The sequence below is a fragment of the Eleutherodactylus coqui genome, chromosome 9, assembly GCF_035609145.1.
Source record: "Eleutherodactylus coqui strain aEleCoq1 chromosome 9, aEleCoq1.hap1, whole genome shotgun sequence".
NCBI lineage: Eukaryota > Metazoa > Chordata > Amphibia > Anura > Eleutherodactylidae > Eleutherodactylus > Eleutherodactylus coqui.
The window spans coordinates 90,210,643-90,237,414 of record NC_089845.1 but is presented as its reverse complement, the minus strand read 5'-3'; the positions used below and the strand labels follow the sequence as shown (position 1 = coordinate 90,237,414).

General features: G+C 41.7%; 1 protein-coding gene across 3 annotated transcripts in view; it reads left to right on the top strand.

Annotated features, from left to right (window-relative positions):
• The window catches only part of CCDC178 (coiled-coil domain containing 178), a 371,972-nt gene that overhangs the window by 94,006 nt on the left and 251,194 nt on the right, over window positions 1-26,772 (top strand). For 2 of the 3 annotated variants that reach the window (XM_066578043.1, XM_066578044.1), the window contains 3 exons: window positions 6,235-6,348; window positions 9,792-9,937; window positions 11,931-12,090. In XM_066578043.1, the coding sequence (XP_066434140.1) occupies window positions 6,235-6,348; window positions 9,792-9,937; window positions 11,931-12,090 (420 nt within the window). Of the gene's footprint in view, window positions 1-6,234; window positions 6,349-9,791; window positions 9,938-11,930; window positions 12,091-17,772; window positions 17,849-26,772 lie in introns of those variants that run through there. The other variant, XM_066578045.1, reaches the window with a different exon arrangement.

Below are 26,772 nucleotides of genomic sequence, written 5' to 3'. Positions count from 1 at the left end.
CCAGAATAAGCTGCTGCATGTAGGAATTGTAACAAAGTAATAGAATGCAGTAACATACAAGCTGTATAGCAGAAACAATCACGGATATGGAGATCACAGCTGTATAGGCAATGGTGTTCAGTAATTGGCAATACGTTTCAATAAGCAATGATCCGAGATTACGGTATATTTATCCTAACTCAGAACTAACTCTAACTCTCCAGTCCTTCATAACTCCTTATCATGCATTACTTTTATCCAAAGTACACTAAAAGCGGTATTAAACTTCCAGACAACTTATGCTCATCCACTAGCTTGTGTTGGACTCATGATTTCTGTAGTATACTTGCATTAAATATGTTGTTTTACCACTGTAAATCACATTTGAAGGGGTTGCTGCTAGAGTCTCCCTTCCAGCTTCTCTGCAGTCCACTGTCTGTTAGGTACAGAGCTTCTGTAGTGACACAGGGATGTTTTATTAGCAATGGGGAGGAGCTATTTTCACAGGGACACTCCTGTGCACTCAATGACTGCAGGCTAACAGATCTGTAGACACTGTGATACAGATCTCCACAATCTCTGCCTTTCTTTGGTGTGTGTGTACACACATTATATTAGATTTACTCACTGTTTGACTGGAACATCTGAATTGTCCTGGGAGAGAAGAGGGGTGGGCATTCAGTTCTGCTGATTAGTCCAGAGACTGTGTAATGCAGCATTGGAGGTAAGGTCAAAGACGTGCAGGACAGTGAAATACTGGCATAATGCTAGGCTTGCTACATGCCTCTTGCTTGATAGTGAATTGAAAACATCAGGACAACATAAAAATTAGGAAGAATACCTGAAAATCAGAACTTACAGATGTGAAACAGGATGTGAACAGCCGCAAATGAGTGGGTAAGAAGAACCTGTTACAGTATATTTTAAAAAACTTATTGAATACTCAGGTACGCTTTGAAGAATTACGACCCAAAATATTGAATGAGTACAACAATTGCCTAAAATAATGCAAATAAATTTTAGTTTTGAAACTCCCTATAGTCTGGAATTTTCAGGTCTTCTGTGATTGTAGCAGATAAAGTGCATGCAGTTTAGTGGGATTATCCAACATGGACTTAATACCCATGGATTTTTTATGTTTTCCCTAATAGTTTGACAGATCATGTGCTCACCTTGCCTTTACTGAAGAAGGTTACTAGGGTTTTTCAAACTACAGGTGGTTTAAGACATTATGATTGATGCTGTGATTTTACTCTGTTTTAATATGTTTACAAGGTTTTGGTAAATCCAACATCTGCTTTCTACTAAGGGCTTATACGCATAGAAATGTGTTTGCACAGACCCTGTATGTTGGAGCATGGGAGTCCCTGCAGGTCTTTATTAAAGGTGTTATCCCATCACAACAACCCATTTTTATATTAAAAAGAACTATGCAAACCTTTTTATTTAAAGCTGATGAAAGATCTGTGCCATTATAGGTGTTGGAGCTCAGTTTCTACATTAAACAGCTATGAATTTCCTGCTTCCCTTCAAACAATAACATTTATTAATAATAATAATAATAATAATAAAAAATTCTGTTTTCTGAATACGGATTATTATAATTTCATGTGAACTCAATGAAAAACTGTCTTCAGGAATTTTCCTAAGTTCCTGCTATTCATGGCTGTAAAATGTTATCATTTAATGAGTACTTGTTTGCAAAATTAAATACTTACATGTTCCATAAGATAAAAATTCTGCTGCATCTTTTCTTAGAACTCTGTTGTGCCATTCCTTTGTTATTGCTCCTGGAAATAAATGGACAACTTAGCGTTACCATTCCACTTCTCAATGGGATATGTTCGCACTTGACACTGTCCAATCAGTCCTAACAATCAAGACTGTATAAGAAGACAGCTTCTTAACAAGGTGAATAGTAACTCCCATGTAATCATTTGCCTTAAATTTCACTGAATCGGCAACAGGATCACAGACTCTCAAGGCTCTTTGATGTTCATAGAAAGGGCAGACTATCCCACCTGGTTGGATCTCACGGAGGTGTAACTGTAAGACAAGGTTCTGAAAAAGTTCATTCTGGCTATGATAAAAAGGTGTCTGAACATTGAACACACAGTTCATCATAGTTTGCTGCATAAATGTAGCTGGGACCAATCATAGTCCATGCTAAACCTTGTCCACTGCCGAAAGTGCTTATATTGCCCCCATAAGCATCAGGATTGGACCATTGAACTTTGCAAGATGGTGGCCTAGTTTGATGGATCATGTTTTCTTTTACATCATGCGGCTCACCGGGTGCATATGTGTCACTTACCTCGCAAAGAGATGACACCAGGATGAACTATGGGAAGAAGGCATGCTGGCAGAGGCAGTATAATGATCTAGTCAATGTTCTGCTGGCAAACTGTGGGTCCTGGCATCGATGAGTTTGGTACTTTTACATGTAGAACCTGCCTAAAAATGTAGCTGACCAAGTACACCCTTTCATGGTCCTGGCATTCCCCAATGGCAGTGGCCTCTTTCAGTCGGATAATGCCCTCTGCCACACTGCAAACCTTGTTCAGGAATGATTTGAGGAACATCACAAACAGTTCAAGGTGTTAACTTGGCCACTAAATTGGCCCAAACTCAATCTGATTGAGCATTTGTGGGATATACTAAAAAAAGGAAGTCTAATCCGTGAATCGTCTAGCAGCTTAAGAAACAAATACATAACATTTTAGTATAACATTGATACGTTAATTGCTGGATGTATTAGTGTCTCCTAAACTTGAGTACCCCCTAACATTGACTGTTATCACTTACAAGGACAAGAGTATTATATCTGCTCATTATCAGTGGTAATCAAACGCGTATGAAATGTATCATGCAATATAAGAAAAAATAGTTCTTGCTAATAGCAATTTGTATTCAAATACCAGCAAGACTTATCTCATTAAATGGCTTCATAAAGATACAATTCATTAATTGATTTAGTAGAATAGTTGCAGTTATGCCTAGAAGCTAGTAATCTCTGCATGCATGTGAATTTGCATCTATATATATGAGATAGTGTGATTTGTTTTATGCTTTGGTTTTGTCTTCCAATCAGTGTGTACAATTAGCAGAATGCAAAATTATACCTTATTAGTAGGTCAAGATATCTCAAATGGGTAGTCCAGGATTATATAACTAATATTACAGTAGCAGAGTGCTAGATTTTCTCATCTTTCCTAAATTAAACGCTATGGGTGCCTTTGCCTTGACATTTTTTATTGTTCATTTACCTCTTGACCAGAAAAGTAAGCAACTTTTTAAATAGTCTTCATTAAAAAAAATGCCTTTTATCTTGTTGTAGAGTCTGTGTAAACCTTTCACAAAGTTAGTTTTTCGGCTGTTTCCAACATAGATCCAACAGCACACAGCTTCTGCCTCTGTTGATTATCTCTGCTCTACCCCTCCTTTCTCTGTGTTAGAAAGGGAAGAAGAGGGTGTACTGTATATGGCAAATAAGAGGTTGAAGAGGGGAAATCATCAAAGTCTTCAAGTAGGGCAGATTACACAAGTTGTACTTTATTAGATTGTGGATAGGAAGGAAAGCATAGATGGGGAATCACATAGGCTGTATATCTATGTGTTCAGAGAGAGGAGAGAACCCGCCAATACTCTACAGGGAATAGGAGGTGAAACTCGCACTCCTCAGCAGCAGTGGTTGTCAGCACAAAGGAAAATAGTCTACTCGTGGTCTATAGAAGGGGAAATCAGTTAAAAAATGAAGCGGTGATCATATATGAGATCTGATGAAGTCAGCACTATCCTGGACAAACAGACCTCACATCACATCTGATGTGTATTACTGGGAGGACACACCAATATAAGAAAAGTCTAAAACTAAGAGCAAGTTACAAACTGCTAAAAGATTGTAGGAATGAGGATTGTAGACTCAAAGCATTGCAACTTTTTCTAATTCAAGGTAACCACTAACCTATATTAAAATTATTTTTCCATTTTAAAGTTGTCCATAGCCCTTTTACTCTGTTCAAATTTAGAGCCAGATTGGTGATCCTGATGGAATAGGCACACAGATCTGTATAAGTGGGATATGTATAAAGTATAAAGAAATATCTTCTCAGGTGACAATGCAGGATTTTTAAATGGGGGTGTTGCAAATCACTAGTTGCAGCAGTCACTTGGCATCACTGGTGAGGTCAGTAATTCTTGACAAGTTGGCAAAGATCAGTGACTGAGCACCTAAGTATTGGTGCAGGAGCAGGATTTAACAGTAAAAGTGTTAGCGTCAGCACACTTGGTGATCTAGGACAGTGAAATGGTTGCTATTAATATTCTTGGTGGGTTAGGGGAGTGACTAGATTAATATAGGGAAGTGATAGGGTTAATGACTATATCACTGGTGGTCTGTGACGATGAGGGGGTTAATTGTAGTATCTATGGTGCTCTTGGGCAGTGAAGAAGTTAATGTAAGGATCCCTGGTGATCTAGGGAAGACAATTGGTTAATGTCTGCATATCTGGTGATCTAGGTCAGTAAAAGGGTTAATTCCAGTACCTGGTGGTCTAGGGAGATGCAGGACCATATGTAAGAATCCCAGGTGGTCTAGGTCAGTCAAATAGATGACTGTAGGATCCCTAGTGGAGGGTACTAGGAGGATTAAAGGGATTTACCCACTAATTACATTTACGGAGTCCTAACTTTGTACCATACATTAGTTTTATTTAAATACAGCTACACAGTTCTCTCTGTGATCAGGTCAAGTGATTCAGGAGTGCCTTGTCTGATTATTAAGGGGAGATCTAAGGAAATTCTTACAAAGCAATTTTGGTTTCTTCATCAGTCTTCTAATAGGATATATCCTATTATTAACCTGATGAAGAAACCAAAGTAGTTTCAAAAGCTCGCTCTAACATCATGTATTTTTGTTAGCCATTAAAAGGTATCATATCTACTAGACTAGTTTCTCTGACTAAGAACAATCACACTTTGCCCTACTGGCTAACATAGGATCAAACTTTTTTTTCCTCTACCAGAAATGACATTGCAACTAGCACTAGGTTTGAATGCAGACAAGCATCTCAAGTAATGTTTTGTCAACAGTCACATTGCTATAAACAGTGTACAGTTTAGGTGAGTTTTTATAGTCTTCTGTTCACCAAGCCGGAATCCTTTACACATCAAAAAATTATGGATACTTTGCTTCATAATTGGCCATTTTGTAAAAAGGGCTTATCCAGAAACCAGGAGCACTCCAGCCTCAGGATGTTAGCTAACAAGTATGTAAAGATTATTTTGTTTGTGAGTAACAAGAATTCATATTTTAGATAGTGAGTGAAGAGCAGCACTTCCAAAGAATTACTCATTTTTAATTCCCTTTAAACTACCTAAATCTTATTGACCCATTACTTGCGGCTTGTTAAATCATAAAATTATCATGGTACCCAGGCAGAAAAACATCCTCTGGGTCATCACCACTGATAACTATGTAAATGATTGTTATTCCAGAGCACCATAAATTACCCAAGTAAACACAAAAACTCTTAATGGATAGAATTTAGTTTTATTTTGTCGCCTGCGGTGGTGCTAGAAGTGTCAGTGAGTAATGCTACAAGCCCTTCCCTCAGTAAAATATAGAAGTTAAAAGTGACAAAGACCACATCATTAGTCTTGTAGAGTAAAGAGGTGGGGAAGAAGGAATACATCTCTGTCTTCTACCATGAATCTTATTTATTCTTTCATTTGTTTTCAAATTAGTGAATATTCTTCTTTGAAAGCTGGTAATATATATTGAGGTTAAAGATAAGAAGATAAAATAATAATCATTTTCTATAAATGATCCCTATTGAGGAAGGTATATCCATTCAGAAGCTGCATTTATTGACTTTAACATGAAAATAAATCTCTTTGACAAAAGCAACTGACTAACATGACATCAAAATCTGTTCTGAATCATCCGCCTTATTTAAAGGGGCTGTCCACTTTTGCATAACTGTTTCTCAAAGTGTTTAACAATGCATCACTCAACATATCTTAATGTGTCAACAGAAAAACAAGCAGCTGAATGGCCCTGTAATACAGTAGTGTGCAAGAAGCCTAAAGATATTCTCATACATCAATATTAATTGATAGATGCGGACAGGACATAGAAAACAATTACATATAAGTCAATAAGACAGTTATTATTGTTATCTGCTTCAGTTCATTGCAAGCATGTATATGATGGGTATCTTATGTATAATATATGCGTACATTTTTATTCTCTAGGTGCTAAAAATCACAAGACAGCAAAAGACACAAGGTGATGAAGAGTTTATTCTCACAAAGCAGCAATTAACATACCAAAGGGGCAACCTGCACCAACAACTGGAAGATACAGAGGTGAACCAATCAGCAACAAATATGAAGCAAATATTTGGGGGGGGGGGGGGGGGTAAAATGCAAATAAGACAACACCATAGCAAGGGCTCAAGTGCATGTAATGATCTGAACAGTTCATGGGTACTCTTGTTGCCAGGTCCCTACTGCATTCAGGAGTAGGAGGGGGCCTGCTACGGGTGGACTCACACGTGCCGGAAAAATCTATGACGAACAAACCTGTAGTTAATATATGGGATGTTGCAAACTGCTGCAGCCAGTTAGAGACCTCAGCAATGGACTGCTGCAGCCAGTTACAGACCTCAGCGGTGGACTACTCAGGTCTCTGATTGGCTGCAGCAATCTGTGACATCCTGTTTAAAGACTGACTGCGAAATGGGAGATGAGATGTGGCTCTGCAGCTCCGGGCGCCTGGGACGGATAAATATATGTTCCTTTATTAATTTACAACATGGCCAGATAGTTAAAAAAAAATGTAGTTGCAAAATGTCTTTAAGGTTCTTTAAGGGAAGCATTTTTCTGTAAAGGATATTAGCTAATACGCTCTCTTGTCTGTCCTGTTCAGTTTGAGATGAGGATTTAAGGATTTTTGTTTTGTGTCTCAGGAAGGGGGATCAGATTTATCGCATGAGGGATCCTGAATGTAGATAGTCACATACACATTATCCATCTGTTCCTCTCTCTTTTTGTTTGAGTACCCTTTTGTGATGACACCCTTCTATATCTATGAACCGGGGTTATTCCAGTCTCTTACTGAGGGTTCTTTGGATATATTTTTTGTATTTCAATAAGTATCGTCAAAGCTTTTAATTTTATCTTAATAAAAGTTCTCTCTCTCAGTAACGTCTTATGAGTTTAGGAGAGGTACATGCTTTCAGTGAGTCTGCTTTTGCCTTCATATATTTTATTTTCTACTGGGCAAATACTGATCCCTATTTACCCATTAGAAAAGAATAGCAATAGGTAAAAACTCAAAAAAATAGGTCATGCTGTGGATTTAAAAAAATGAATGAGGAAAAATATGACTATGTGAATAGATACATAGATTTACATTAGCTCCATATTTACGGTCCGCAAAACACGTGTTCTAATCTCCTTTCAAGCAGGTATTACATCCTGATGAATTATCGCCCTGTAATACTACATTTCTCCTGCAGTGGCCGCTAATTTAATGTTTAGCGTTTATGACCTTCACCACAAGAGGAGATTGAATATATCCTGCATATATATTCACATTTCGCTAGTTCGTCAAATGGTTTGCTATTAGTTGGCCATTAGGAATAATTAGTCTTGTTGATTCTCCTTATTGTATTCTATGGCAGGAGAAATGTAAGCCACTTAATTCATTGCTAAAATGCATTTTTTAAAAAAAAATTGCCTTACCTCTACCTACAATAAAAGTCGGTAGAGACAAAAATGATTATTCATTAGAAATCTGTTGAAAAAAAAAACTGCATGTTCCAAGAACTATTCTGCAGTTTCCTAGATATGACCTGCGCTCTACACTGATGGGAAGAAATTGTTCAAAACTCCCTATACAACCTGTTGCATGCTGTCTCAAAACTACAACTCCCAACATGCCCTGCTCACAGCATGCTTGGAGTTGTAGCTTTACAACAGCCACAGGTTGAGGTCGCTGTATATTTTCAGTTCTACCTGCATGGTGATCATGGAAGGACACCATTGCACTTTTAATCTACATATCGGTACAATGCAAGTGTTGTTGATGATGTAGCGTTTTCCTAAATTTTAATGTATGTGGTCACTTCATAAGGGGAGTGCTTAATTTTCAATCTACTTTGTAATATTGGCAAAGGCGACCTCATCTGATAATGTAAATGTCTTAGTGCCAAACTGGGCATCCTGGGAGATGTAGTTGATTTGCTGTCACAGTGCTGAGGAATGCCCATCCCTGATTTAAAGTGCAGAGGTCAGACTCTAACATATTATATTTGACTCTCACGAGTAGCCTGCCATTTCTAGTCAGTTGCCTTGGATGTATATAGTAGTTTTCCTTCTCTTGCTTGACGTAGTCTATTAGGTCCATAGCCTTAAGAGAGGGTAAAATAAAAAGCAAAATTGATATTGGGGTCACTGGAGAGACTGCTGTTCTGTTCACTTGCCAAACTAGTGAGGATTGCTTCGGGGCTTTAGGAAAACGACAGAGAAAATCAATAAAGAAAGAAAAAGATTTCACATATAATTGAAATTGCTTGCTTATTACACTTTTGCTCAGCAGATGGCACCTTCTTGTAAATGATGGGTAATCTCAGTCAGTCTATTAGTTACAAGATTGTATCAGCTGCAAGACAGAATTATTTGTAACATCTTCAGACTATGCTATTAATGTGTCAGGAAAATACAAGAAACCATTCTCATATAGAAGCCATTCGGTTTAATTCTAAAAAGCAGTATTTTGAGACCCAGATCATTACTGCCTGTCATAAGCATGTTTTAGGTGGAACGTCATAGTAAATGTCAAATCTTAGCACTGGAAGCAGAAATCAAGCAAAAAATAGAATTTTCTAAAGTTACGAGGTTTCACATATTAACTTTACATAGCAATCCATATAATCCTTGTACAGTGCCACATAAGATGATTGTTATCTGCTGTATATATAAAGTAACACAATAGGCCAAAATGTTTTTTATTCTTTTTTACACTTTATTGTACATTTTCCTATTACTTTAGTATAAGAGAAGCATGGGACATGTGGTGGTGGGGAGTAAATGGAAAAGCTAGGGTAGATGTGTGGCGGGAAGTGGTTCACACATTACCAGTGTAAGCAGTCTAGTGTTTCTCATTGCCGCTAGTAGACCAGTAGTGCATGCTCGAATGTAGGATCTCTGCATCCCCCTCATATATATATATGGAAGTTATCCGTCTCCAATAAAGTGTCATGACACAATAAGTGTCATTCAAGTGAGGCTTAAAAATAGTTAGAAAGTTGCAAAGTGAGAAATGATCCCCTGAAAAGAGGCATCTGAGAATTTCCATAAGAAATCTACAACAGATTCCAGTTAGAGATGAGCGAACGTACTCGGTAAGGGCGATTTTGCAATCGAGCACCGCGATTTTCGAGTACTTCACTACTCGGGTTAAAAGTACTCGGGTGCGCTGTGGGGCGGGGGGTTGCAGAGGGGAGTGGGGGGTAGCAGCGGGGAACAGGGGGGAGCCCTCTCTCTCTCCCTCTCCCCCCCACTCCCCGCTGCAACCCCCCGCTCACCCACAGCGCACCCGAGTACTCGAAAATCGCCCTTACCGAGTACGTTCGCTCATCTCTAATTCCAGTACAACTCAATGAGGATTTACAAAACTCCATTAACATGCAGCAGCAAAATATCCATGAAACGTACATAGATTGGAGGGCATATATGGTAAAAGTAAATGTGTCATACGTATCTCTGGATCAGATGAAATAGCTTTACCGTTTTTCTTCTTTCAGGTGAAAGTATCTGTGGTTTCTGAACAATTAAAGAATAGTATTGAACGTACAGAAAACTTTCAGAAATCAACTCGAGACCTCATACAATACGGAAATATAATTGAAAAAGCCATAAAATCAACAGAGAATGCAATTGCAATGTTACAGTAAGTGATCTGTGTTTTATCTCCTTTTAAAGAACTCATTTTTATGTATGACTTTTTCCTTTTTGTATGTATGGTTATTCACTGACCTGACCTAGGGAGTTAAAGGGAAACTCAATAAAATATGACCTACAGTATTTTTGCTTATTAAAGGGGTTGGGCGTGATATTAAAAAAAAAAGTCTGCTTTTCTTTCTAGAAACTGCACCGCTCTTCTCCATGAGTTGTGTCTGATATGAATGTCCTTAAATGAATATGGCTAATCTACAAGGATAGTTGTGCCTTTTTTTCCCTGACATTCATTCTGCTGTTCACAATGCTGTGCTTTTTTGTCTTATTTTCTGTCAGAAGATGATGTCTAAGTTAAGACTTCATCCCCCACCCCCAATTACAGCAGTATTTGTAAGCAGGAGTTTTCTGGTAAGATTAAGGTATTCCCTATCCATGGGATACAGGATAAGTAGTTGATTGGTGGAAATCCCATCGTTCGGACCCCCACTGATCAGCTAGTTATTCCCTATCCCGTGGATAGGGGATAGCTAAATTTTACTGAAATACTCATTTAAAGAAGACCTGGCACTTTCTCTGACCAGTGATGCGGGCTGCATAACTTTACAGACATTTCTCCGCTCATTCCACTGGAGGGGTGATTTTATTTTTCTTTTAACCCTTTCCAATCTAATTTGTATCCTGGTTTTCCTAGGGAGCTTACTTTTTTTCTGCCGTTATAGAACGGCGCTATCTGCTGATTAAAGCCAGTACTGCATGAGGTGACATGTTGGATAGGCTCCGATAGCAGGGAGGCTGGCAATATACAGTAAGAGAACCCCGACGGACGTCTTCCAACATCCGAGCTGTACAGCCTTATGTCATAATGTCTTCAGAGGTCAGACAGTGGATTGGAAAGGGTTAATCTTCCTTCCCTGTTTGCCTACAATCACTCCAGTTACTCTCCAAGCCTGACACTAGTCTACTGTCCGTCTCCACCTGCCATTGTCAATGAATAATGTGACATTTGATTGACACTGTGTGGTGGAGACTGCCTGACTAAATGGTAGAGTAGCTTCTGGCTTGGAAAGTAACTCGAGCTCTTATTGACAAATTGGGAAATGAGTCCTCTTTAAGATAAACACTTACTGACTGAGTTTTATGGTAGTCCACCACTTTCTTTAAAACTACAATTGATTGGGGAACTGCTGGGCCCCCCAGTAAACACTAGAAGGACTAAGTGAGAGAGCTTTAGCACAGCTTTACTGGGGAGACACCAGTTTGTCCCAAAGATTATAATTATTCTAATTATTATATAATTATTAAGTGCAGCGCTGGTGTCTTCTGTATAGCCAGCTGCCGCCAACAGGAGCTGCAAGGGTACAGTACTTGGAATAGCCTTCATTTTAACAAGTTACAGCAATCAGACCTCTTCATCAACTATAAATTTATCTCTAAGAACTCCTAAACACGTATGCAGTTTTTGCTCCATGAATATGCAATGTTTTCATGGACGGAAACACTGCGTATTCCATGACTCTCTGCGCATGCTTGCATTTTTTTTGGTATGCGTTTTAATATCCTCAAGCAGGTCCATTGATTTAATGCATAAATACTCTGTGAATACGCATGCATCATGCATATTCACTGTGTAGTTACACAATCCCATTGACTTCAATGGGCTATTTTGGTCCACAATACGGCCCAAAGTAGAACATGCTGTGATTTCAATTCACGCCCATAAATATGCATGTGAGAATGCCCCAATGCAGATCAGTGGGGATTCAGCACTCCGTACTATGCACATAAGAATTGCGCACATAATATGGGTTGTACATACGCCTGTGTGAATGAGTCCTAAGTCTATCAATATGCCACCAAAGTAAGTGGTGGGATAATAAATAGAAATCAGAATTATATAAAGCATTTTTTGGGAAAAAAGGGTTCTTTAGAATGTACATTTTATATTGATGGGAATATTTAAAATATTGCACTTCTCTTTGAAAAAGGCAAAATTATAATCTACTAGAATTGAAGCTAAAGGATTTAAAGGATACATCAGGACATCTCGTACAAGAAATAGATACATACACGCAACGTATGAAGACTGAAGAGGAGGATAATGATGTGCAGCTACAGACAAGACAGGAGATGCAACAACAGTGTTCAGTAAGTGGCTAAGTATTATAAGTTAATGTTTATTATTATATATTGTAGCACCATCATCTTTCAGGGCACCGTACATACAATACAAAACATATATGCAAACAATAAAAAGAAGTAACTACAATAAACATGAGCTTACTGAGTAACAGACTAGGACAAAAGGAGAAAGGGCCCTGTCCACAAGGGCTCACAATCTACACTATAATATTTACTATTTATCACTTGAACAACTACCAACTCTACTACACTATATAGCCAACATTGTGGGCAAACAAGCATCACACCCATGATAGAACAGACAGATAGGGAAGGGTTTCTATTAAATTTGGAGTCGTGGATATGATAGACGCAGACACCCCTATTATAGTTACTGATGTTGATTACACAGCACCTGTCACACAACTATAGTGGAGGAGATCACAGCTCATCCTTTGACTGTATACTTATGGTCTGTACCTTATTTAGGTGAGATGGTACTGGCTTTAGCTGTTCATGTAATGTTGTACTAATGCATCATGGGATTGATGTGAAGGAGAGCACAAAATCTAAGAATTAAGATTTTACCTAATAAGTCAAATAAGAGGCTGCACTGCATGAAATTTACTGCATTATACAGAGGAGACCTCCAGAGTGTGACAGGCAATTGGGTGAGGGTGCACAAATGGAAAGTTGTGTTTTTTATCTGGAGTAGCCCGTTAATTTATTCTGCACCAAACCATTCTCTATGGACGTTTCTTTGCATTTGCTTTGCTGCAGCATATTTGAAATACATTGTAGATTCTAAATCCGCAACATGTCAATTTACGCTGCTGATTTTGACTGTGGATTTCAACCTTTCAAATACAAAGGTTAACACTTGTGGCAAATCTGCAATAAAATCCACAGCAAAATCCTTACTATTTAGGTATGGATGTGGTAACTGCACATTTGCTGTGTATTCGCTGCTTTTATTTTTTTGCTGCACAAGCCCGCAGCAACTACAGCGTGTGTGTAGGCACCCTTAGGGTATGTGCACATGGCAGAAATCAATGCAGATTCTTCCACGCAGATTTTGCCACTAAATCCGCAGCAGAAATCCATGGCTAAGCCACATATTTATGCCGAGGATCCAAACGCGGATTTAGACCTATGTATGGCCAAAAGAATTTCCACCTCAATTCTGACTGCATCTGCATTAAGAAGTGACATAGATACTGACTTCACTTGACATCAGGCTGGACAGCAAATTAGAAAGAATTGAGACCCCTTAGTAGCCAGTACTTTTGAGTGATTTTCCAGCACAAAACATCATTTTAGGTGAAAAAAGTGAACAACCTTGGATTTATGTGATAGCCAATGTGATAACCTGCAGTTACAGGTTATCACATTGGCTGTCCAAGTGCTGTTACAAACTTTGTATAGGAACCCAGCGGCTTCAAGTTATGATTCTGCATCCAGGCTGCGAGAGGGATCTACAATAAAGATTGACCCGGAGTGTAGATTTCAAATCTGCAGCATGAGAATTTATACTGCATATTTTGCCATGGATTTCACTCTTTTCCATAGGGTGAACTCTGCAAAAATCTGCATGTAACACTGGTTTTATCGAACATTCTTCATGGGTTTTGCTGTGGAATCAAGACAATCTGCTGCTGCAGAAAATATAGCTTATAGCCTAAAACCCTCATAGTAAAAGTCTAGGAGAAGCAAAAAGAAGGAAATCACAAGAAATCACTAAACATTAGTTTTGTATGATGTCTTTACATACATGCCTTAGGTTAAATATTACCCCACCCATCCTGTATTCTCTCTTCTTCTAAAGTTTTAACGTTTGTAAAACAGGAAAATAGGTCCATACCTTCTAAGGAAGAGACGGCTTACCTGGTGTGTTCTCCTAAAAGCCACACGGGCCACTCTGACACTGGTGTATTGTACCGTAGCATTTGTAAGCCAAAACCAAGAGCGGGTCCTAGTTGTAAAACGGATACATGTGTTCCGCATTATAGTTCTTAGGTGTTTGTTCCACTACTGATTTTGGCTTGGAAATACTGATGGGAAATACTGACCCGACTGCTGCCACATGAAAGTGGTCTAAGCCTATCTTACAGTTGATCCTTTAAAGAGTCACTGTGCTTTCATGTGACTTTTTAGAATAAGCCGTTGCGTGTACATGAGGAGTAGCACTAGTTGTGGCCAATGTATTACTTCTATATGTAATTTTCACTAGTTTTCCCCTCTGTAGGCTCCATCATATTCTCAGTCTTCCCCGAGTTGGTGGGTGTGGTAGGATAGGTTTTCTCAAGTACCCGGGAGTGTTTTCTTGCATTTTGGAAATGAGTGGGTGGCAGCTGTGAGCTAATGGCACCCAGTTGGTGTAACGTTTAGGAGTTATAGTACTGGCAGGTTGCAGGCAGTAATGAGGTTTCCCATTTAGCAGGTATTCAGGAGGGTATCCTCTGTACCTGAACTTGTTGGACATGGATCTCAGATGTTCTGAGTTGATGAGGGGATCAGGTAATATTCTCCTAATTCGTTAGAAACTGTGATCTGGGTAAAGAGTTCTCAGTGGCTCGTGGCTGACTACTAAAGTACAGGACAGCCCATTACAGTCTGTTGTCAACTATGTTATTGTGTGCACCAAAAGTAACAGAAATGAACAGAAGCCTAGTCAAAGAGAGACCAAAGTTTGCAACTTTCGATGTTTGTTTAATTGAATTCAGTGGTTCCCTCAAGGGATCCACTGATTACCATTTCTATGTGAACTGAGCCTTAACCCTTTCCAATCCAATTTGTATCCTGGTTTTCCTAGGGGGCTTACTCTTTTTCTGCCATTATACAACAGCGCTATATGCTGGCTACAGCCAGTACTGCATGAGGTGACATGTTGGATAGGCTCTGACAGCAGAGAGGCTGGCAATATACAGTAAGAGATCCCCAACGGATGTCTTCCAACATCAGAGCTATACAGCCTTAAATCATAATGTCTTCAGAGGTCAGGAAGTGGATTGGAAAGGGTTAAGGCCTATTTACACCAGCAGATGATCGCTCAAAGATCGCTTAAACGATAGTGACAGCTTTGAGCGATCATTTTGCATAAAGTATTAAGTAGCTACTCAGCTACTTAAGTACTAATTAGGTGTGCAAATGAAGCCTTCACTGAATGCAGTTAATAGCCTGAGGGCTCTTATCTGTGCTCAGATCCTTTGTTCTCCATGGGGAAACAATGCTATCAGCACACCCCGTGGAGAACTTCTGATAAAAGTGAATGATGATTTTTAGGTTAGCTTGAATTTAATGATCAGGTAACAGTGCCCGAAAAGCGGACGATGGGCACACATTTACAAGCACTGATTATCGCTAAGACAATCGCTGATTAGCAATTTTTTTTGCGATCATTTTCTGGTGTAAATGGGCCTTTTCTTCCAGATTTTCCCTGCATATCTCTCTTATAATGTGTCAGCAAGTGCCTGATTACTTCCTGTTCTTGCTTTAAGCTCCATTTACACACACAGATGTTTTTCAAAAGATTGAAAGATCAGTGATCATTTGGCATAAAAGTACTAATAGGCACTAATTGCTATTAGTACTTATTAGCTTCATTTGCATGCATATGAGCTTCTGGAAGCTGTTACAGAACTCAGCAGGAGGTCTGAGCTCTGTAATTAGCTGTATTGTTCAGCCCCGGGCTCCCCTTGGAGAATTCAGCACCATGGACAGCAGACACCGCCTATGGTCCTGCTAATCAGCTGTTCTGCTGGTGATGGTAAAAAATGAGAACAGCTGTAACAATGTTATCAGCTGTTTTCAGATCTCCGCTGCAGAACACAGAGTGCAGTCCTGCTTTTCAGCTGTTCTTCTGAACAACGGTTTTCAAGCAGAACTGAAAACCATTGTTAAGCAGAAAACTGAAAGATGGACACATTTAGACACAAAAATTATCGCTCAAAAGCCGTCTTTGATTGATAATCGTTCTGTCTAAATGGGGCTTTTCTTATTAACCACTTAGCAGTTGTATTCCGATGGAGAAAAATAAAACACATAAGTCCTGCCAAGACTACACGGGTTCAAAGAGAAACAGTTTTATGTGTATTTTGAAAAAATAAATTCTGAATAATACTTTCAGGCCCGGCGGTTCTTGTTTCCTCTCCCTGATGTGGGCAGTTGCTGTGCCTTCTTCGCTCGTGTGGCTGATAGCAGCAGCGTTAAGTTCTGTGCTTCCTTATTGTTGAGCACATGGTTATGTAGGTGACAGGTGATGATCTTTAGTCTCTAGCCATGGAACAGCGATATCGTGATTCACTTCTGGATGCAGGTACTAAATTCTCTAACTGCACATGTGTAAGACTAAAGACATTCAGTAATGCTTCAGACTTCACATGTGCATAATAGTACACACTGTGAAGATTGCTCATAATCTTCACTCAGGTTCCTGGACTCCAACTTTTCTGTTCTTTATTCTTTATCTACCAGCCGTTTCCAGCATCCATGCTTCGCCTATCTTGCTATGATGTTATTAGCCATTTTTCTCCATCCTTGAGGCTTCTTAGGCTCAGAATCTTCTTCAGTAAGCAGTTCCCATTTTTCGAACTTCTTCCTTTTAATTCTGGACTACTCCCTTTCTTGGTAGTTTGTGGCTCTTGGTGACTGGAACGTGGGACATAATTCTCAGTTTCTGAGGTGATAGGTTCCATGACCAATGATAAGCATTGGCTTCTAGTGCTGTCAGAGATCAGCTGTATAACATCATAGATGTGTGACCTCACAGCCCTATGGTTCCAGCTAAAGAAACATTCTGTCGTTCCAATTACTTCAGTCTGGTTTTTACTGGAGATTTGAGAAGACGTCTCAAAATGAACCTAAAATTTACTTGGCGAACTGTCTGTTCTGCTGAGCCATTTTATTATGGCGATGAACAGCAGTTTGACATGGAGCAACATATGACCGGTGGACCTTGTCCAACTGTAGAAATGGAGAATAATGTCTCACCTTTTTGTGACCGGAACTTACATGCTACTGAAGAAGGAACCTTGTGGTCCAGAATTAAACGTTTCCTGACAAGGAAAAAGACGAGAAAATGGGAGAAGCTCATTGATGAGGATCTTGAGCCCAAGAAGCCTCAAAGCTGGAGGAAACTTGCTAATAACATCACAACCAGAAAGGCCAAAAGTCGGGGTTGGAAGCAGCTTCAGTGAAATATGGAAAACTTAGATTCTAGGAGCGTGAGTGAAGGTAGATAATTACAAAATACATTCACGTAAGCATATTCGGCGCATTTCGTTCACGCAAAAAAATACTCAGCATGTTCTATTTTCATGTGTATTGCGCATGAACATAGCACATATTAAACTAATTTAACTTAATTGCCCATCGAAATAAAAGGGAGTATGCTTGCATGTTTTTTAGTTTGCGCAAATATGCATGACATGCTCACGCAATGCCCATCGTGCAAATACACAGCAGAAATATGTACAGAAATATGCTACACCAGTTTGAAGCCAGCCTAAGGGCATCTGTACGCGCTGCGGATAATCCATAACAACTGCTTGTACATCACTGTATTGTCACGCTGCACCTGGACTGGCCAATTGAAACAATAGCAAGCCAAAGTGCAGCAATTCGTGAAAATCTGCATGTCGATTGTCCGCAGTGGGTATGGGCGCCATGTGAAAAACTTTACAAAAATAGTAATTTAAAGTGATTTATCAGATATTTTTCAGAAGGCAATGAAGAAGCACAGACCTTAGTGTTCTGCTGTCGGCCATATGGAAAGAAAAGAAGGCACGCCACTGCCCATGCCGGACAGCAGAAGTGGCAAGAACTGCTGGGGTCTGAAAAGGCGATCTAGAATTTTTTTTCTAAATAAACACCTAAAACTGTTTCTATTTAAAACTCGTGTATTTTATTGTTCTATGTCAGAACACAACTACAAGGGTATTTTGCACATGGTGGAATCCAACAGGGGTTTTTCCGTGCAGATTATGCCTCTAAAACCACACGCTTTTGGCAGAGCGTCCACATGAGGATGTAGCCCTGTGAACACACAAAATCTCGGTGCAGAATTACCAAAGCGATTCAATGCGATTCTGCGCCGAGAGGTGAGAAGTCCCTGATAGGTGTCATTTGTCAGGTCTGCACTAGAGATGAGCGAGTATACTCGCTAAGGCACATTACTCGAGCGAGTAGTGCCTTAGCCGAGTATCTCCCCGCTCGTCTCTAAAGATGGTGGCCGGCGTGGGTGACAGGTGAGTTGCGGCGGGGAGCGGGGGGGGGGGGGGGGGGGGGGTGGAGAGAGGGAGAGAGAGATCACCCCTCCGTTCCTCCCGCTCTCCCCCGCCACAACTCACCTGTCACCCACGCCGGCCCCCGAATCTTTAGAGACGAGTGGGGAGATACTCGGCTAAGGCACTACTCGCTCGAGTAATGTGCCTTAGCGAGTATACTCGCTCATCTCTAGTCTGCACCCTTTACTATCAGCAATATGTTTTCAAAAAACTTCTTCTGATATGGTGACTATCACTCAGCATGATGAGCTAAGAACATCATTCCCCATCTAGACTACATTTTTCTGTTATTGGAAACCAAGGGAAATGACATTCATCTAAAACCCTTTTCATTTAGTCATCATGGTTCTCCATGAACCACGTGTAACACATTACCATTACTGATTGCTGGAGGGTTGTTTATCAAATGTTAAAGGCGGAACAGAAAGAGAAATCCTGCTGCTCTGCAGCTTTGTGTACACTAAGTATATATTTATGTATACAGCAAAGACATTTATTGTGCTACATCACTGTCCAGCGTAACATACAAAACGGATAGACTCTGTGCCCACCTGGTGGTCAGAAGTGGTAGCACAGTATTTTGTTTTTATGTGTTTTCATTTCATTGACCGTCATGTCTTTTTCAGTATTGATGTATGTTATTTTATATTTATAAATAGACTGTTAGATGGACCCGGAGGAATCTTCCTAATATATGCACAAGGAACATTGCAGATATCATTGTGTTACAATTTAGGCCCATTTCGGTACTTTGGTGACCACTCATTTAATATATACCATTCGACCATCCTTGCAGACTATTGCTGTGTTTATACCACCTCAATAATATTATAAATATTTATGTTTAGGAGAAATAAAAAGAGTTTAAGAAATAATTAGTGTTTTTTTTACACATGTGTATTGGTGAACAATTTGTGAAATTAATTAAAAAAGTGGTGACAGATCGAGATGAGCGAGCGTACTCGGTTCGGGTGTTTTTTGAACTCGAGCACCGCTTTTTCCGAGTAACTGACTACTCGGACAAAAAGATTCAGGGGGCGGTGTGGTGGAGCGGGGGGGGGGGGGGGGGGGGGGTAGCAGTGGGGAACAGGGGGAAGCTCTCTCTCCCCCCCCCCCACTCCCCTCTGAAACCCCCCCTCACCCCCGGTGCCCCCCGAATCTTTTCGTCCGAGTAGTCAGTTACTCGGAAAAAGCGGTGCTCGAGTTCAAAAACACTGAGTACGCTCGCTCATCTCTAGTGACAGATAATCCACAAGTACCCAACTTTCTTTATTTTCCACCAAAGTAAATTTTGCAGGTTGGTATCATGTGTTATTATTATGTATGTAAGCTTTAAAAAAGGATTTTGAGGAACCTTTGTACGTTTTGCTTTGAAGCGAGCGGATTCCTTTGATGATAATCTATATTTCGACATTTTTCATTGTTTTGCGGCGGTCCATATTGAACTAATTACATTACCCATTTCAATGAATGGGAGCATGATTGACTGTTTTTTGGCGCGAGCGCAAATGCGCATTGTATGCGCGCTTAGAAAGTATAGTAAAACACAGATGCATAAACAAATGCATTTTCGAAAATGCGCATGAAAATGAGCTTACGCTCGCAGGACATCGGCCTAACGTGGCGATTTTGATCCGGATCTAAAAATGGCTTAATTCTGCCAGCAATTACGCATCAAAATCCACATTTAGACATACAGATTTTGCTCCTGATTTCCACAATTGCAAATGTGAAGGAGCCCCAAGGCTGGGTGCACATAGCTTTTGAGCACTACTGTTAATAATAGTTTGCAGCATCCTGTATGTGGATGACTGGTCTGACTGCAGAGACTGTAGTCAGAGAAGGCAGGCAGCGGTGTAAGCCGCTCACGAGGTGGACCGGGGAGGGCAGGACTGGCCGCAGCTGTAGGGTTTGGATCACTCGTCACTCAGGCTGGTGAAATGGGTTCATGAAGTTATACCAGTTGTAGGTGATGTATTGGTGCATGAGGCGGTGAAGATTATTTAGATGCCCATATGGCGATGCTTCAAACGCAACTTTAATGAAAAAAATCAGCAAGGACAGCAAAACAGTCTCTTTACTTGAATGCCAACAGCAATACAGGGGGCTTCTGGTTGGCAGCAGCAGAGTATGGCGAATGGCATCTGGTCTGCTTGGCTGCTACACAATTCGGTACAACACTCGTCCAAAACACGTCTTGCTCGCAAGTGGACAGCATGGCACTCTGAGGATAATACCACAATGCCGTCTGCATCTCACACACTCGGGCCTTCACAAAGAGTGTCACATGCGGGAGCACAAGCAGCAACTCCTCTGTGGCTGGAACCCAATCACTCCACTTACCAGCGCTCAGTACAGGAAGAGCCCCTATTTAAAGGCACTCCCACATGTACTATATAGCAATTCCGTCTCTCACATGAGTGTAGATGTCCGTGCCATACACTGCCACACACCATGCAATATACTTCTTAAAGTAGCAGTACACAATTATAAAAATCTTGTAAAACTTTACATTGCAATATATATATATAATTTTACTGCTGTGGAGCCAGTGGTGACCCGGCCTGTCGCTGCTTACGGCAGCAATTTTTGACTGCAGCTGTAGGGTTGGGATCACTTACCGCTGTTATGCGCAGACTTTCTAGTTTCTTTTTTTGTTTCAATTTCCCACTCTATCGCTTTGCAACAGCGTGTATAAATACTGCACATACACAATGTTATTGCATATGTACTGTGTTGATTATGCACCCATAGAGAAAAATAGGGCTTTAATGCATGTAATACGTGGCAAAATAGAACATGGTGTATTCTTTTTTGCGTGCGTATTATACGCAATGAACATTCACAAGTATGAATGAATCAATGAAAATCCATGTACTTTCATTGACTCCATTCACCACGTTTTAACCGCATGTACATTACGCACGTAATACACGGTGAACTCATGCTCGTGTGAACCTGGCCTCAGACTGGAATTAACATGGGCGATAGTGAGTTGCGCCTGTGAATCTCGCAAAAACCCGTCCATGTGCTGTACGATGCGCCAGACACCACACATTGCAAATCCTATTCTTGTGTATGAATTACACGAAAATGATCCATCTTTCAGTTTTCCCGTCTTGCATTTGTGTGAGACAAAAAAGCCCATGTAAATTAACCTATTAGAAATAATTGGCTAATACATCACATAAGTTCTGTGTATCGCGCAAATGCACAGAACCTGCGTGATTCCTCTATGCTCTGTAACGGCCTTAATACAATTTCCCCATATTAAATGAAGAGCTTCAACACAAAATGGTCAACCTTGGAGGTCGACTCCTTCTCTACTTTCGGGTGGAATTAGGGGCCATCATTATATCAGTACTTTGATTTCTGCTTTGTAGAATCGGTTCCTGAACTTGATTTACTAGCATATGGCCATGCACATGTTAACCTACTGCAATTTAGTCATAATTATGCCTTCTATTTATTTTCTGACCATGCAGTTTAAATGAGGTGGAACTGTTATTTTAATGCTATTATTTCCATCCTCCCCATGCTATTATTTTGTCTTCATTTTAATATGCATGTTACAAGTTAGCCTTTTAATTCTGCCAGTGAACAGTAATGCATTTTTACATTAAAGCAAAGTACAAATGTGGCCTCCATTAACTCAACATATCCCGAGTTGTGTGGCACAAGATGAAAAAAGAAACAAAAGAAAACAAATCCGACTGATGCCATCCGTTGACCTCCCGTCATATCGGCTCCCATGTTAGAAAAAGTATATGTTTAACGAATCCATTTTTTTACTGGATGACCGTGATTTATTCCTCTAATTATGACATCCATCCGCCATCCTTCACCAATAGGCTCCCATGTTAAAAAATGCCTAATGTTGACTTTTTTTTTTTACTCAAAATCGTGAAAATGTATTAACTTTTTATCATGAGAAAATTAAGTCCATCACAAGATTCAAGACTAGATTAGGACAGACGCATCTGAATGGCATGTATTACCTTAGACTGTGACAGTCACAGGAGTACATTTGGTATAGACCCATCTTTTTTTTCTTCAAGTATTACAGATTATAGGATAATTATAGAATGTTGCATTAGTTATTATCAATTATGGGAAAGAGAGAACCGCACTGAAAGAAAACTCTTCTTTGTCTCCATATGAATATATATATATATATATATATATATATATATATATATATATATATATATATATATATATATATATATAATATATTGTGTAAACAAAAGAGACAGCTATCAATATATCTCTATCTTCGATATTTTCTATAGCAATTGATATACATCTGTGGGTGTATTAGTTAATAGTAATAATAATAATTACTATGTCAATGGATATATCAAGTTATAGTAAATACACTGGGGTAGAGAAGTACTACAGATTGGCAATCTTACTCTAGTGTTAGCATCAGTGATTCGGGGAAAGATCGCTAAATTTACCAAGAGGCTTGAAATAGGTTTAGCGCATCTTTAGATGTCCATGGGCCAGAAATGCAAATCCATGCCAGTTATGACTTGGCATTAGAGATGAGCGAACACCAAAATGTTCGGGTGTTCGTTATTCGGAACGAACTTCCCGTGATGCTCGAGGGTTCGTTTCGAACAACGAACCCCATTGAAGTCAATGGGCGACCAGAACATTTTTGTATTTCGCCGATGCTCGCTAAGGTTTTCATGTGTGAAAATCTGGGCAATTCAGGAAAGTGATGGGAATGACACAGTGACGGATAGGGCAGGCGAGGGGCTACGTGTTGGGCTGCATCTCAAGTTCACAGGTCCCACTATTAAGCCACAATACCGGCAAGAGTGGGCCCCCCCCCCTCCCAACAACTTTTACTTCTGAAAAGCCCTCATTAGCATGGCATACCTTTGCTAAGCACCACACTACCTCCAACAAAGCACAATCACTGCCTGCATGACACTCCACTGACACTTCTCCTGGGTTACATGCTGCCCAACCGCCCCCCCTCCCCCCCCCCACAGCGCACACCAAAGTGTCCCTGGGCAGCCTTCAGCTGCCCTCATGCCACACCACGCTCATGTCTATTTAGAATTGCGTCTGCCATGACGAGGGACCGCAGGCACACACTGCAGAGGTTGGCACGGCTAGGCAGCGACCCTCTTTAAAAGTGGCGGAGCGATAGCCCACAATGCTGTACAGAAGCAATGAGAAATAGAATCCTGTGCCACCGCCATCAGGAGCTGCACACGTGGGCATAGCAATGGGGAACCTATGTGCCACACACTATTCATTCTGTCAAGGTGTCTGCATGCCCCAGTCAGACCAGGCTTTTTAATTCATAGACACAGGCAGGTACAACTCCCTATTGTGAAGTCCCTGTCAACCCACAGCATGGGTGGCTCCCTGGAACCCACCGGCGGTACACAGAAATATCCCATTGCATTGCCCAACACAGCTGAGGTAGTAATGTCGTGCTTAATGCAGGTGGGCTTCGGCCCACACTGCATGCCCCAGTCTGACTGGGGTTCTTTATAAGTGTACAGATGTAGTAAAAACTCCGTGTGCACCTACAGCATGGGTGGGTGCCAGGAAGCCACCGGCGGTACATAGAAATATCCCATTGCATTGCCCAACACAGCTGAGGTAGTAATGTTGTGCTTAACCCTTTCCAATCCAATTTGTATATGGTTTTCCTAGGGGGCTTACTCTTTTTCTGCTGTTATACAACGGCGCTATATGCTGGCTAAAGCCAGTACTGCATGAGCTGACACGTAGGATAGGCTCCGACAGCAGAGAGGCTGGCAATATACAGTAAGAGAACCCCGACGGACGTCTACCAACAACGGAGCTGTACAGCCTTAAACCCTAATGTCTTCACAGGTCACACAGTGGACTGGAAAGGGTTAATGCAGGTGGGTTTCGGCCCACACTGCATGCCCCAGTCAGACTGGGGTTCTTTACAAGTGGACACATGTAGGTTAAACTCCCTGTGGACCCACTGCCTGGGTGGGTGCCAGGAAGCCACCGGCGGTACATAGAAATATCCCATTGCATTGCCCAACACAGCTGAGGTAGTAATGTCGTGCGTAATACAGGTGGGCTTCGGCCCACACTGCATGCCCCAGTCAGACGGGTTCTTTAGAAGTGTACAGATGTATTAAAAACTCAGTGTGCACCTACAGCATGGGTGGCTCCCTGGAACCCACCGGCGGTACATAAAAATATCCCATTGCATTGCCCAACACAGCTGAGGTAACGTCAGCTGTAATGCAGGTGGGCTAAAAATTAATTTGATTACACTGTAGGCGAGGGCCCACAAAAATTGCTGTATCAACAGTACTAATGTACATCCCAAAAATTGGCCATGGCCAGCCAAGAGGGCAGGTGAAACCCATTAATCGCTTTGGTTAATGTGGCTTAAGTGGTAACTAGGCCTGGAGGCAGCCCAGTGTAACGAAAAATTGGTTCAAGTTAAAGTTCCAATGCTTTTAAGCGCATTGAAACTTATAAAAATTGTTCTGAAAAATTATTTGAGTGAGCCTTGTGGCCCTAAGAAAAATTGCCCGTTCAGCGTGATTACGTGAGGTTTCAGGAGGAGGAGCAGGAGGAGGAGGAGGAGGAATATTAGACACAGATTGATGAAGCAGAAATGTCCCCGTTTTGGATGGTGAGAGAGAACGTAGCTTCCATCCGCGGGTGCAGCCTACGTATTGCTTACGTATCGCTGCTGTCCGCTGGTGGAGAACAGAAGTCTGGGGAAATCCAGGCTTTGTTCATCTTGATGAGTGTTAGCCTCTCGGCACTGTCGGTTGACCAGCGGCTACGCTTATCTGTGATGATTCCCCCAGCCGCACTAAACACCCTCTCCGACAAGACGCTAGCCGCAGGACAAGCAAGCACCTCCAGGGCATACAGCGCTAGTTCAGGCCACATGTCCAGCTTCGACACCCAGTAGTTGTAGGGGGCAGAGGCATCACCAAGGATGGTCGTGCGATCCGCTACGTACTCCCTCACCATCCTTTTACAGTGCTCCCGCCGACTCAGCCGTGACTGGGGAGCGGTGACACAGTCTTGGTGGGGAGCCATAAAGCTGGCCAGGCCCTTAAAGACTGTTGCACTGCCTGGGATGTACATGCTGCTCGATCTACGCACATCCCCTGCTACCTTGCCCTCGGTACTGCGCCTTCTGCCACTAGCGCTGTCGGCTGGGAATTTTACCATCAGCTTGTCCGCAAGGGTCCTGTGGTATAGCAACACTCTCGAACCCCTTTCCTCTTCGGGAATCAGAGTGGGCAGGTTCTCCTTATACCGTGGATCGAGCAGTGTGTACACCCAGTAATCCGTAGTGGCCAGAATGCGTGCAACGCGAGGGTCACGAGAAAGGCATCCTAACATGAAGTCAGCCATGTGTGCCAGGGTACCTGTACGCAACACATGGCTGTCTTCACTAGGAAGATCACTTTCAGGATCCTCCTCCTCCTCCTCCTCCTCCTCCTCAGGCCATACACGCTGAAAGGATGACAGGCAATCAGCCGGTGTACCGTCAGCAGCGGCCCAAGCTGTCTCTTCCCCCTCCTCCTCATCCTCCTCATGCTCCTCCTCCTCCTCCTGTACGCGCTGAGAAATAGACAGGAGGGTGCCCTGACTATCCAGCGGCATACTGTCTTCCCCCGCCCCCGTTTCCGAGCGCAAAGCAGCTGCCTTTATGGTTTGCAGGGAATTTCTCAAGATGCATAGCAGAGGAATGGTGACGCTAATGATTGTAGCATCGCCGCTCACCACCTGGGTAGACTCCTCAAAATTACCAAGGACATGGCAGATGTCTGCCAACCAGGCCCACTCTTCTGAAAGGAATTGAGGAGGCTGACTCCCACTGCGCCGCCCATGTTGGAGTTGGTATTCCACTATTGCTCTACGCTGCTCATAGAGCCTAGCCAACATGTGGAGCGTAGAGTTCCACCGTGTGGGCACGTCGCACAGCAGTCGGTGCACTGGCAGCTTAAAGTGATGTTGCAGGGTGCGCAGGGTGGCAGCGTCCGTGTGGGACTTGCGGAAATGTGCGCAGAGCCGGCGCGCCTTTACGAGCAGGTCTGACAAGCGTGGGTAGCTTTTCAGAAACCGCTGAACCACCAAATTAAAGACGTGGGCCAGGCATGGCACGTGCGTGAGGCTGCCAAGCTGCAGAGCCGCCACCAGGTTACGCCCGTTGTCACACACGACCATGCCCGGTTGGAGGCTCAGCGGCGCAAGCCAGCGGTCGGTCTGCTGTGTCAGACCCTGCAGCAGTTCGTGGGCCGTGTGCCTCTTATCGCCTAAGCTGAGTAGTTTCAGCACGGCCTGCTGACGCTTGCCCACCGCTGTGCTGCCACACCGCGCGACACCGACTGCTGGCGACGTGCTGCTGCTAACACATCTTGATTGCGAGACAGAGGAGGAGGGTGCT